At 34.4% G+C, this 15,153-nt stretch overlaps 1 protein-coding gene across 1 annotated transcript; it reads right to left on the bottom strand.

The window, feature by feature from the left end:
* Nucleotides 1-10,219: 10,219 nt before the first annotated feature.
* LOC132181745 (wax ester synthase/diacylglycerol acyltransferase 4-like) lies at nucleotides 10,220-14,670 on the bottom strand. The gene is made up of 5 exons (XM_059594983.2): nucleotides 14,488-14,670; nucleotides 13,600-14,172; nucleotides 11,819-12,169; nucleotides 11,265-11,402; nucleotides 10,220-10,381 (listed from the first exon to the last, which is right to left on the bottom strand). The coding sequence occupies exons 1-5, from the start codon at nucleotides 14,668-14,670 to the stop codon at nucleotides 10,220-10,222; spliced, it is 1,407 nt and encodes a 468-aa protein (XP_059450966.2).
* Nucleotides 14,671-15,153: the final 483 nt, after the last annotated feature.

Consider the following 15,153-nt stretch of genomic DNA (forward strand, 5'->3'; position numbering starts at 1 on the left):
CAATATTTTTCAGCGCCCAATTAGTACTTAAAATGATCGGCATAAAAAAATAGTCAACGATATCTAATGTAACGCCCCCAAATTTGGTTTTAACTAGTTTGGTAGCGTAATTGACAACTACCCCAATATAACTAACTAGTAGCTGACTGAGGAATCGCTCCTCTAAGCATAATCAGAGTGAATGCATAGAAATGTGAAATAAATCTGAGAAATCTAATAACCATAAAGGAAGCATACATTATCTCTGAAATATATACATGGAGTAACTAATAGAGTTTAAAGGCGAGTTTGAAGCTCTTTAAAAACATTCTTGCTCTTTTTAAGGAAATAAGTACAAAAACTTGTCAAGGCATCTTTAAAACTTGTAATAGACACCAAATAGGAAGCATAATATAAATGCTAAATGTTTGGGCAAGGGGCTACCTTAGAAGATGGCAAAACACACCAAGATCCCTTATAAATCACTCCTCACACAAGACATAGGGTTTTTCTGGTGTTTGGAGAGATTGAGGGACGAAGATGAGAGTTTATATAGGGGCTTAGGGCTTGCCTTCTTCTCAAAAGTGGATAATGGGTTAAAATTACTTTTTTCACAATGCCAACGAACGTTTGGGTACTATTTACATAGTGGATCAAAGGATTAAAGCATATGTTTGGGTATTACCTAATGGCCCAAAGACTGGTCAACAAACGCTCACATTAAGGTTAAGGGCAAATGCTTGGATGGTCCCCAGGCCAACGTTTGAGTAGAGAGTTGGGTTTATTTATTTATTTTTGTTGGAAAATCTCAAGGGATTTGGGACCATTTACAAGGGGTTTAGGTTCTTAGGTTATAACACCTTTGAAGAATATGTTTTATGAAAGTGCTTTGAGAAAATTATTAACCTTTAAAAGTTGCTGGTTTTAGGGGATATTACATCTAACGACGATGGTCTAGCAAACTTTGATAGTAGTCTAACAATGATCCGGTGATTGTTTGACATGGTTTATGTGTGTTTAAACGGCACTAATATTTGCACTCACTCATGAATCGGAACAATAGCTTATACTAAACCTAAAGCTGTTTCATTCCAAGGGTTCATAAATCTATATTTGAGCATGAAGTGACCGTGGTGTTGGGATTATGCCTTGAATCCCAATTATTTTATATGTGTGTTGACATTCAAATGTTTGTAATGAATATATATGTTATATTCACTAATTAAAATGATTTGAGCGTATAACATATAAAATGTATTTTACATACTTATTACCAAGTTCATCACATTTGTTATACATGTGAAAGGCCTAGGATTATATTGAATATGGCTATGGGTGTGAGTAACATAATTATCACACAAGGTCATAGTCCACAATCCTTGTTTACTTAAATGTATACAATTCGCAATCAGTAAATGGAACTAGAAATTCCATTTTGAGTAAGACCGTTACACATCGAATCTTGATGATTTACCTTGATCAAGTGAAGCGGTGACATCAGGATTGATGTGTAGTGTGCTGAGATCCTAAGGTACTAAATGGATCGAGGAGTTATCTTTTTAGAAAGATATTATATATTAAGGAAAGACAATAAAACTTCCTAAAAACTATTTAGACTTTGATTCTAAATCCTGAGAAGTTTGTGAACTCAGATGTAAAGTGTTGATTACTTACATCTATCTAAGCATGAGACCTATCATTGGTCAACAGTGCTCAATACTTTGGGTAATCACATCTAACATTATGGGAACACCAACTTCAAGAGGGAATCAAAATCATTTATTGGTAAACAAAGAGACAATCAAAATATATGGGAACACCGGGGCATTTTGGTTTTCATGCCAAAATATATACATGTGTTTTTCACATGTATGAGAATAACCTAAAATAAGTGACTCAGAGATAAAGAGCTAGAGAATTAAATGACAATATCCTTAATCTGGATTCTATTACAAAATATTTCATGCAGGAATCATAAGTCAAAGTCAAAGGGATTAATTGTTTAATAAAAAATATTTATTGGAGTTCACTCACAATCATTTAGTGGAATTAATTGTGATTAAATTATTGTTGTGTAACTATTAGGTTTTAGGTTGGCCTAATTCAATGACTTTTCTTGTAATATCCTTGTTGTTGTTGTCCTTTGTGTGTTTAAAAATTTGAGAAATAGATTTTAGGCTCTTAGAGGCTGATTGAAGAAGTCACGGTTTTCTCGTCAGAACAAGATATGTAATGGGGAGTTACTGGTTTTCCGTCAGAAGTGCCGTCAGGACAAGACTTGTAACAAGGAGTTACTGTTTTCTCTTCAAGAGCTGCGTCAAGACGGAACATGTAACATGGAGTTAGTGTTTTCTTGTCAGAAGTGGGGTCAGAATGAGGATGTGATGGGAGTGAAGCTGAAGCTACTGTTTTCTCGTCATGAACCTCCTTAGAACGATACATGTAATGAGGCTATAGCTGATGCTACTGTTTTCTCGTCATGAATCTCATCAGAACGAGACATGTAACGGGACCAATGTTGAGGCTACTATTTTCTCATTAGAGGCTGCGTTAAGATGAGACAAGTGACGGAGATGAGACATTTGTTCTTCACGTGACAACGAGACTGCATTCTCGTTAGGACGTGGGTTGTTTCAGATCTACGAATCTGGCCTTCACGCCATAAAGAGAAAGTGTTCCGTAAAGAAGTGACGATGAAAATGTCTTCATATTTAAGGATTTTGCTGCTCTGTTTTCTACAGACTTTTTGGGCAATATTTTTCTCTGGTTTTTTGTTGATAGAAGTCTCAATTTTTCTCTACGGGTGCTGAGTCTCGGGAGATTGATTCAAGAGATAACGTGATATAGCCTTGGGCGGTCCTTTGCTAGTGATTGTTGGCATGTTGCCTTGATTCATTTTGATGACAAGAAGATTGTAGGTATGGTGAACTTGAAGAAGGAAGTCCACCAAAGAGTCGGCGAGGAAATGCACTACGTGAAGCTAGTCATGATGGAGACAAGCTGGGAAGCCTATTGTTCTTACTAAGTCTAGAAGTTCTCAAGGTTGTGACTATCGTCTAGTCTATTACTCTGAGTCTTCATATAGTGATTTTCCTAGTTTGGCTGCCCCGGAGTGAATTTTACCTTTGAGGTGATCAAAGGGTTTTTCACTTCGTAAACAAATCTTGTGTTGTGTTTGCGATATTGTTTATATTCCATTGTGTTTGTTTCAATTTGATAATTGTTTAGCTTGTTATTCTGATTATTTGGCAATTAGAGGTAGGGCACGATCCTAGTAAATCTTTCAATTGGTATCAAAGCGGGTTCGCTCGGTTTAGACTCACCTCTTGACTGTGTTCGTTGACCTCTTTGTTATGGAACCAAATACTTCTTTTACCAATGCTCCTCCCATTTTCAATGGCAATGATTATGATCATCGAAAGGTTCATATGAAAGCCTAATTGAAAGGGCTTAATGACAATATATGGCTCACACTTGAAAGGGATTTGATAAACTAGATGGTGATTTTGACAAATGGAGTAAGGAAGATACGATGAAGAGCAACTAAAATAATCGGGGATTAAGTTGCATTTTCAACTGCATATCGTCAGGTGAGTTTCAACAGATTACTTTTTGTGAGACCTCAAAAGAGGCATGGGATATTCCAGAGAAGACCCATGAAGGATCATAAGGAGTGAGGAAGGCCAAACTTCAAATTTTGACATCTCGATTTGAGACTGTGAGCATAAAGGAAGATGAAACATTCGGTGAATTCTGCACAAATTTGAGTGAAATTGTGAACTCCATGTGGGGACTTGGTGAGAAAATTTCTGAAGTTAAAGTGATTGAAAAAAAATTCTTCGGTCACTACCTTCTCATTTTGATCCTAAAATAACTATTGTTGAGGAAAGCAAAGATGTGGAATTATTGGATGTTGATGAATTGGTGGGTTCTCTCTTAGCTTATGAGAGCATGAGATTATCTCCTAAAGCTAAGAGAATATCATTAAAAACCACCAAGAAGGAAAATGAAGTGGCTAATGAAGAATCAAATGATGATGAGTCATCTAACTCGAAGCCAATAGCTATGCTAACTAGAAATTTTCAGAAATACCTAAAGAATGCTCAAGAAAACGCCATGAATCCATCTTTGAGTGATGAATCAGAGTCACATGACTCAGATGACCAAAAATGGAAGAAAGTTGTCTACATGGCATTTCCAACAACTATTCAAGGTTCTAGTGATTCTCCATTAGCAGGGATAGATGGTGAGTCTTATGAAGAGAACTCAGATGAAGGTTCAGTGAAGAGCAGGAGTCATTTTGTATTCCATGACTCTCTTGTCAGAAATTGCACAGATGGTAGGAGGAAGTGTAAGGAGCTCCTGATGCAACTAGCTGCAGCTGAAGAAGAAAGCATATCTCTTCAAAATCTGTTGGAATCGGCCTACAAGACTGAAAATCTCTAAAGGTAGAAAAAATTCCTTGTTGACTAAATTGTTTGATGCTAACAAAACTTGTGCAAGTTTGAAGGATGAAAATCAGTATTTGGTGAGCAAAATCGATGGGATTAGGAGCTTGGAAGATGCCCAGAAAGAGAACCCTCACAATGAATCCCCTTCAACAGAGTTGAATGCCATTCTGAGCATGCAAAAGTCCTTCGGATATAAACATAGAATTGGATATGATCAAAATGCCTCTACTTCAAGAAGTGTGGTAGCTTCCAAAAATTTGATAAATTTTGTTCTTGCTTCACATGTTGGGATAAGTCGACTTGAGAAAAATGACAAGGGTAAGGGTAGAAATACCAACATGTTTCCAAATTTTTTGGAAATGAGAGGGTTCTATGAATAACGCTCTCATGCTCCTATGAGGGAAACTCCCTTCCAAAGGAAAGTTCCCATCTATTATTCTTGTTGCAAAAGAGGTCATATTAGGGTCCTATCTAGGATGGGTTGGGGTTACATGGATAGTTCTCTTTACTTATTTTGATATTATGTGTTCTAGCCCATATATTGTGAGTTGCATTGATTGCATCTCTGAGTTTGTTCTGTTGTCACTTGTCGGTTCTCTTTGAAGAAATCTCTAATGATGTGTTCCTTGTGTTAAGACAGCATTCCTTCTCTTTGTTTATCATTGTGTTGTTTTTCTTTTTGAGAAATAGCAAGATGGTTCTTTTGACTAATGGATTCTCTGTGAACATTGTTGGTTTGATTTCTTTCATGTGAAATGATTCCTTAGTAAGTCTTTTGGTTGTCAATCTGTCAAAGGCATTTCTTTTATACCACAAGTTTCAAAACGACGATATTCATTTTTTCTAAGTGTCTCATGTCTACTCAGTTTGAAACTCTGTTTTTGATCTTTTACAAATTGGACCCATATGTCTAATTTCTCAAAATGTTCATGGCATCATCTCCATCAATGACAAGCAAATTGATCAAAGATCATGTGTGTAGGCCACGCTTTGGAGCATGGTGGCAGTTGCGAGGAGGAGGGCAGCAACATGTGGTGGAGAGACTGGAGAAGGCAGGGAAGAGTCGCATCGTTGGCTTGGCAAGCCCCGAAAGGAGTAGATCTAGCTTAGAGCAGACCGGTTCAACCGAATCTAAAAACCCCCAATGCCACTAGAGCAAAGGAAAAATACGACGATCATATGAGGTGGCGAGTGAACAAGGTGGAGGGGGTGGCGTGGCTGCTGCTGAGGCTAATGATAGGGCCAAAAAAGAAAAAACAAAGAAAAACATAAAGCAAGTGCATAAAAAGCGAAAGAAGGGGGAGGGGGGAGGGAAGAGGGATGGGAGAAGGAGGGGTTGAAGGAAGGACAGAAAGCCATCCCTCCTCCCTAAGGTAACTCACTGGAAAGGAAAAGTATAGAGAGGTCAGAGCTTCTCTCTCTAGGGCTGGCTACAAAAAAACTTGCTCTCCTAAAAATGGATTTTAATTTTTAAGGTGACATGATTACGAACATAAGGCTTTCTTATTTATTAGGCTAAGTTTTTTTATTTATTTAAAACATGGGCTAGAGAGATTTAGTGCAATTAGGCTTGGGATAAAACCTAGAGGCCTAATGAGCATAAGTAGAACATATAAGGTGAGGGAATATTCACTAGGCATATGTATTGGAGACAAGGAAAAAAGACCTAGGGTAAAACCCAAGCCCAATTCCCACAACAAGAAACCGTAAGACCCAAAGAGAGTTCTCCTTAGACCACACAGCCAATCATGGAAGCTAGGGTTTAAACCCTAGTTGTCCATGCTACTCGTAATATGACTAAGAGTCTTCTTTTACAAGTTGTCCCACATTGCTAAAATCTGAAAATTCTCTCCTTACCTATTCATATAATTAGAGAGGAGCATAGGGCTCTCAAATCAATAAATCAAGTTATCTTGATACATATTTTTGAGAAACTCTCTAAAAATTCTAATAGTTCTTTATGTTAACTCACGAAGAAAAAAAATTTAAGATTTGAAGAGCCAAGTAAGAGCCCACACTCTCTTGGTTATTATCAATCATTTGTGAGAAGATCTTGAGGTCATTATATCCCTAAGATCTATTGTGTTCTTGAAGAAATAAGTACTTGTTCTTCGTGTTCATGGAAAAAAAAGAACTTGTTGTTCGTGTTCTTGAACGAGAAAGAACATGTTCTTGGAGAACCAAAAAGAATTTTTGTCCAAAGCCAAGAATGGTCGTTGATATCTAAATAAGTGTTCTTCGTTCTTGAAATTTAATTTAAAATAACAACTGTTTTTCACATGTTCTTCATTCTGCTACGCCCTTAAGGATTTTGGCATGGGAATTTGATTCATTCCGCTACGTAAATATCTGATTTGCAATCCTATTCCCAACACGTGGGCCTCGAATTTCTACTTTGGCAGGTGCTGTTAGTGGTAGGGAAGTACAAGAAGTGGCCCGATCTCCTTGGAAGAGTTCCCCATTAAAAAAAAAAAAAAAAAAAAAACGACAACAATATTTTTGTTTGTAGTCGCTAGTCACTGTTCCCAATTCATAAGATTTTTGGGCTTGTCAAATAACAATTCAAGAGACAAACACTTAGGTTTGTCATTATAATTATTAAAACCAAACTACAATATATATATGGAAAAAATATAAAAAAAAATCCCTCAAACTACCAAACAGTTGCATTTTGGCCACTCGTTTAGTCATTACCGTTAAATATGATGGAAAATTCAAAACTACATCATTTTTTGAGGTTAAGTTACTAAAATGCCCTTCTAAAAAAAAGTCAATTAAAAAAATGCCCCCCAAAAAACTACATCGTTTTGAGAAAAAAATAATAATAAAAAATAAAAAAAAATAAAAATATGTGGTTAGGGATGGCTCGCTGTCCACCCTTATGGCCTATGGGCCTGTGGGGTGGCCGCCCAACTACCCCCATGGCCCATGGGGTGGCCGGCCTGGGGGTGGCTCGCCGGCCAACCCTAACCACACACACACACACACACACACACACACATATATATATATATATATATATATATATATATATTCCCCTCAAAACAATATAGTTTGGGGGGTTACTTTATCACTTTTTAAACATTAAGAAACTAAAATGGAAACGGATAATAGTTTTGGGGGGTTTTTTTATATTTTTCCATATATATTTATATAAAGGGTGAAGGGTGGCCTTCGAATTAAAACTTTTTGTGTGCAGGAACCTCATCTGCGGCTTTGAGCATCATCTGAAAGGCGTTTTCCGCGCATGACTTGAACTTTTGGGGATCTAAGAGTCCTTTTTCAATCCCAGCAGTAACCCTCAAATTTACCATGTAACTTACTATTGTTATAGTAAGATTCTGCAAACCCATAAGTGAAAACGAAAAAGAAAAAAAACAAAAACTTGTTACAATGGGCCATAAATTATTATGAATCTAATTAAAACCAATGAATCCTTCAAGTAGTCATCAAAAATGGCAACAACAAAAAAACACTCTAGAATTTTTGCACATAAATAACAAAATTTAACACCAAAGAACACCAAAAAAAAAAGTTTAACACCAAAGATTTAAGTAAGTGTAACACTAATAATAAAGCTAACCCTTCAATACGTGTTATGATTGACAAAATTGGCCTTAAAAAAAAAATAACAAATAACAAAAAACAAAAAAAGGAAGCCGAATGGTAATGTTATATGGGATATGGCATGTTGATAGTTATCCATTTCAGTTAAGAGTTTGAGTCTGTAACACTACAGTGCAAAGTCCAATTGTCATAAGAGTCTAGATGTCAATAAGGTGTTTACGCCAACTAGGAGGTATCTCCAAAGAATTTTAGGAGTTTATCTCCAATTCTATGTCATTGTAATATTTCCAAATAAATGAAGGAATGATCAATAAAATAACGCAAAATTAATCTCAAAGCTAGTGTTTGTAAAATGTTTTGTTTCTCTCAAAATCTAAAAGGTTTAAATTCCTTTAGAATTTATGATCTCAGTTCTATTAGAATCTAACAATTTATCCGGTTACGTGTTTAGCTCAGGAGCTATAAAAAAATTTACAAAAGAGTAGTATTTTTGACCAATGGTTCAGATTTAATTTTATTTTCTCTTTTACATGAAAAACTCAAAATTCAAACTAAACCGTTTAAAAATTATAGGAGATATGCTAAACTAAAGCCATATTAATGACTACTGAGAAAAGTACAAATTAAATCAAATCCCCTCTTTATTGGATAATAATTCAAATAAGTGACTTTCAGATAAAAATTTGCCACAAATTATTCATCCCTATCTATGAGAAGGTGGTCACACACTAATTAATGTTGATTTTTTTTTTTTATATCAGAAGTAACAAATTATCACAAAACTAAAGGACACAAAATAAAAGGACTAATTGCATTATATGAGTATTATATATTGCTTGAGCTAAACCATGTGTCATAAAATAAAATCCTTTAAGCAGATGATTAGCCATAGACACTTGTTCCATTGGCCCAATCATGTTTGAGATCGTCATACTGGAGTTTCTCAATGTCCCATGAACATATCTAGCAGCTGCCTGTAGTACCCAACATGCCCAAATTATGAGAAATTTCTAATATGGCAATTCAAAAATAAAATTCATTCCAAATTTCACCTTTTTTTATTTATTTAGGAGACAAAAATTTGATTATGTACTATTATGTTGCTTAGCAATTTTTTTGAAGAACCTGTTTTCGAAATTTCACATAGCTTTAGCATATCACAACTTGCCTAAAATTAATCAACCCAGCTATTTGGTCTACAATTTTCTAAAGGTTTTTTTTTTAATCATCAACTTAAAGGCTTTTATTTTATGACACCTGGTTTAGCTCAAGTAATAAATAATACTCATACAATGCAATTAGTCCGTTTATTTTGTGTTAATTTGTTACTTCAGATGCTCTGGTAGCATATCACAACTTGCCTAAAATTAATAAACCCAGCTATTTGGTCTACAATTCTCTAAACCTTTTTTTTTTTTTTTTGAGATTACAAACAGGGAACGGGGGAAGGTTTGTGCAACAATAAGCTCCGATACAACCTACTCGATCTGTACATATAAACGAAACATATTGTGTGTGATAAATGGGTGTTAAAAGTTGCATTATTTGATAAAACTTTTGGTATTGTTTTTGGAAAATCTCAAGAGATTTGGGGCCACTTCCAAGGGGTTTAGGTTATTGGGCTATAAAACCTTTGAAGAATATGTTTTATGAAAATGCTTTGAGAAAATTATTAACCTTTGAAAATTGGTGGTTTTTCGGGGCATTACATCTAACGACAATGGTCTAACAAACTTTGATAGTACTTTAACAAATAACAATGATCCAACGATTGTTCGGCATGGTTTACGCGTGTTTAAACGGCAATAATCCTTGCACTCACTCAGAAATTAGAAGAATAGCTTATACTAAGCCTAAAGTTGTCTCATTCCAAGAGTTCATAAATCTATATTTGAGCATAAATTGACCGTAGGCCTCGAATTTTTACTTTTGAAGGTGCTATTAGTGGTGGGGAAGTACACGAAGTGGCCTGATCTCCTTGGAAGAGTTCCCCGTTATCCAAAAAAAAAAAAAACTAGTAGAACGACAACAATATTTTTGTAAGTAGTTGCTAGTCACTCTTCCCAATTCGTAAGATTATTGGAAGTGTTCATAATACATGCCAAATAACAATTCAAGAGACAAACACTTACGTTTGTCATGATAATTATTAAAACCAAACTAAGATGTGCATATATATATATATATATATATATATATATATATAAATGGTGGCCTTCAAATTAAAACTTTTTGTGTGTAGGAACCTCATCTGCGGCTTTGAGCATCATCTGAAAGGCATTTTCCACGCATGACTTGAACTTTAGGGGATCTAAGAGTCCTTTTTCAATCCCAGCAGTAACCCTCAGATTTCCCATGTAACTTACTATTGTTATAGTAAGATTCTGCAAACCCATAATTGAAAAAGAAAAAGAAAAAGAACAAAAACTTGTTACAATGGGCCATAAATTATTATGAATCTAATTAAAAGCAATGAGTCCTACAAGTAGTCATCAAAAATGGCAACTAACCAAAAAAAAAAAAAAAAGAAAAGGAAGCTGAATGGTGAATGGTAATTTTATATGGGATATGACATGTTGATAGTTATCTATTTCACTTAAGAGTTTGAGTCTCTAACACTGCAGTGCAAAGTTCAATGGTCATAAGAGTCTAGATGCCAATAAGGTGTTTACACCAACTAGAAGGTATCTCCAAAGAATTTTAGGAGTTTATCTCCAATTCTATGTCATTGTAATATTTCCACAGAAATGAGGGAAAGATTAATAAAATAAAGCAAAATTAATCTCAAATCTAGTGTTTGCAAAATGTTTTGTTTCTCTCAAAATTTAAAAGGTTTAAGTTCCTCTAGAATTTAAGATTTAGGTTATCTTAGAACATAACAATTTATCCCATTACATGTTTAGCTCAGGCGCTGTAAAAAATTTACAGAAGAGTATTTTTGACCAATAGTTCAAATTTAATTTAATTTTCTCTCTTTTACATGAAAAACTTAAAATTCAAACTAAACGGTTTAAAAAGTATAGGAGATATGCTAAACTAAAGCCATGTTAATGACTAATGAGAAAAGTACAAATTAAATCAAATACCCTCTTTATTGGATAATAATTCAAATAAGTGACTTTTAGATAAAAATTTGCGACAAATTATTCATCCCTATCTATGAGAAGGTGGTCACACACTAATTAATGTTGATTTTTTTCATATTAAAAGTAACAAATTATCACAAAATAAAAGGACTAACTGCGATGTATGAGTATTATATATTACTTGAGCTAAACCAGGTGTCATAAAATAAAAGCCTTTAAGCGGATGATTAGCCATAGTCACTTGTTCCATTGGCCCAATCATGTTTGAGATCGTCATACTGGAGTTCCTCAATGTCCCATGGACATATCTAGCAGCTGCCTGCAGTACCCAACATTCCCAAATTATGAGAAATTTATGATATGGCAATTCAAATATAAAAATCATTCCAATTTTCACCTTTTCTATTTATTTAGGAGACAAAAATTTGATTATGTACTATAATGTTGCTTAGCAATTTTTTTGAAGAACCTGTTTTCGAAATTTCACATTGCTTTAACATATCACAACTTGCCTAAAATTAATAAACCCAGCTATTTGGTCTACAATTTTTGAATTTTTTTTTTCTGAGATTACAAACAAGGAATGGGGGAAGGGTTGTGCAACAATAAGCTCCGATACAACCTACTATGTGCATATAAACAAAAACATATTGTGTGTGATAAATGGGTGTTAAAAGTTGCATAATTTTATAAACACAGAAATATTGTTGAAGATGAATAAGATCACACATGTACCTCTGGGCCTTTAAGTTTCTTCACAATGTCCAAAAGCCTATCAGTGAAATAAACACCTAATGAGGTTCTCCTCTTCTTGATTATCTTTTGTGCTTCCAACACATACTCAAGTGGGTTTGAGGATTTAGGATCATTAAACTTTGGTATTGGTACATGCAAGAAGGCAATTCGGTTCCCCCATGGTGCCTCTGAGTCTCCCACCATCTCCTTGATTGATTTATAGTTCCTAACTTTCCTAGTGTTGAGCAACACCAATGCTGTAGAATTTGAATTGCTTGATTTATGGCTTATCTCTTGCATGCATAACCGGGTGCCATAGAAGATTATCCCAACAATTATATCATTCACCGTCTGCACTTTGGAAAATAAAATTCAAATGAAACAATTTATTAATAAAAGTTAATTATGAACTATTGTTATGTCTATTGCACTTTAGCCAGCAGACAACTGTTAGATGCACAAACTATAAATTCGAATCTTGAGACTAGGACCTTTTCCAACTTGCCCAACCCCATGATTTTCTTTTTGTGACTTTAATATGGTTTCCTAATTTTGATTGAATTAATTAGTGTATTTTTATTTAATAATTGTGAATTATCATTCACAATGGATGAGTCAAATGGTATTTTTATTTAAAATGGCTAATCAGATTTGTAAAAACCCCTCCATTGGATTAGTTAAAAAAAAAAATGCTACATATAACAGCACTTTTCAAGAGAGACATTTTATTTTTTATTGTTTCTCTCACCTGTTTTTTCTTTTTCCCATAACTTTTCTCACTTTACAAGGGATCATTATGAGAATATTCTGTCACAATTTTTAATAAAAGTATATTTCATAAATATGATTGACATTACTATGAGAATATGGTTTTCATACTTAACTTTAGGAAATACGACATTTGAAAAATATAATTATTATAAAATACAACGGTTTCAAAAATATTATAGTTACAAAAATGATTATTTGAAAAATAATAATCGTTGAAAATTATTATGTTAAATGAATTACCATTGAAAAAATAAAGAATGAAATACGAATTTTAAAAAAGAAATAAAGATATAATTAATAAAGAGTAAAAAAAATATATATTTAAATGATACAGATAAAAATATAGCTAATCGGATGTAGGAGACCTTTAAAAATTCATTAACTAAACTAGATAAACAAAAAAAATATACAGATAAAGTGACTTTTGAAGAGTCATTTTGCATAAAAAATTGACAACTTCATTGTGAATACTCTAAGATAAGCAAATGGTTCTAATTATCATAGCCTTCGAGAAATGTATAAGTTAGAAGTTACTAAAAGTACATAATTAATCATGAGATTTGCTTTCTTTTGCTTACTAATCCTAAATCATTTATTATCTAAAAAGTTTAAGTTGATATAAAAGGGTTGACTTTACTATTTAAATTAGAAGAGTGTTAGGATGCCAAACAAATGAATCCAGAAAAATTTTCAAAAAGACGTGGCAAAGATTTTTAAATTAAAAAAAAAAAATGCAATTCTCTCTCCCTTGTCTGCCATTCACAGTCTGCTACGTCAATTTTAAAATTTTTCTAGGTTCATTTGTTTGACTCCCTAGCAGTACTCCCCTTTAAATTAATATTCTAACACTCTATTCATGCGTGAGCTTAGACTCGATCGCCTAACATGTGAAAAATTTAATTGAAACGGAAGTGTATGACGGAAGCAACGTTTGAAAACTATATCCGATAAACTAATTATGATAATTATGAAAGTCAAATCATTAATTAGCAATAGTTTGATATTCTCACCACTCCAAGCTTGGTCTTAATGTGTTTGATACGATCAAGAGAGAATGTCATGCTTGATAACGTGAGTGGCAAAAACCCGGCTCCTTCATCCCCAGACCTTATCGGCGTTAGATCATCTTCAACCAAAGTGCTCTTCAAAAAGCTCCATCCAAAATCTGATGCAGTGTTCAAGGCCAAGGAAAAGAGTTGAGTCACTCTCGCCCAAGCACTTTTGTTGCCACTTTGTGCTTCTGTGCTCCGGCGTGAAGGCAATGTGAGCGGAAGTGAAGGATTGTCAGCCCTTTGCACACAAGAAAGAAGTGCACTCATGACTGAGTAGCCATCGCCAAGCGCATGGTGGACCTTGATTATGAGAGTGGCAGCTGCATTGCTTGTTGGATGGTTAAATATATGAACTTCCCACATCGGTTTATTTTGTGGGAACTTCTCCATTCCAATATTTGAAATGCAGTCGTCAAGATGTTCATCGTATGCTGTGGGTGACAAGCCAGTTGGGATAATAGGGACGTTAACATGGTCTTCAAGCTTCACTTCAACCATTTTCCATTTTTTCTCACCCTTTTCATTTGTAACCTGCATACAGAATCCTCACTACTTAGAAAAGTTGTCATAACTAGCTAAAATATTTTTTTTAAAAAAATAGGACATAAATTTCTTTAACATAGTCTCTAAACTATATAAATTTTCTACAAATTAGATTGTATGGGACACAGGCCTCTGAATATTTCTGTCATTTTTTAATAACATGTGCTTCTCACATACTAAAGCAACAAATGACACTTTTAAGGACTGGGTTTGGAGAATTCATACAACTCAGTTTCTAAGAAATTTTACATGGTAAAAAATAATGATTGAGATGAAGATAGTAATAACAGAGAGTGAGGGCACCATGATTGAGGAGAAGCGTGGATGGATGGGGAGGAAAACATTCTCGAGCCATGACATGGCATGGACGAGGTTGATGGGTATCTCATATTCAAAAACACCAATAATAGATACATATAGTTCAGAGCTGTTGAAGTAGTGTCCATAGGGACTCACTGGCTCCAATCCTTCCCTGAAGTTCTCCATAATGGTTTGTGTTTTCAAAGCTTGAATTACAAAAATAGGTAAACTTCTAAGTTGTGGGAGTCCAAGTGGAGAGACCCTCACCTATTTAAAGCCAAGAATTAATTTCCACCCACCACATTAAATGCAGATTGAATGTAATATAGCAGCCAATGTGATAAACGTTGTGAATACAAGTCATGAGTCTGAATACCATATATCAAGTAGGGTTTCACTTCAATTATTTGATGTAATGTGTCAAGCCCGTTGTTTATGGTTTTTTGGTACAAAAATATATTCCCACAAAAATGTCTCACCTTGAAATTTTTGTCTCCCAACCAGCCGTTGGACATGGAACGGGATTTTTTTTAGTTCAAATGAACTGGATAATATCTAATTAGTTGTACTTCAAAACCTAATAACAATCCCCAACTAATTGTATGCCTGACAAGTTTAAAACAAAGGAAAAATATTTTAAAAAAAAACTCCATCAATGGATCAGGTATT

Source organism: Corylus avellana, chromosome 5 (genome assembly GCF_965113065.1).
Source record: "Corylus avellana chromosome 5, dhCorAvel1.hap1.2, whole genome shotgun sequence".
Lineage (NCBI taxonomy): Eukaryota > Viridiplantae > Streptophyta > Magnoliopsida > Fagales > Betulaceae > Corylus > Corylus avellana.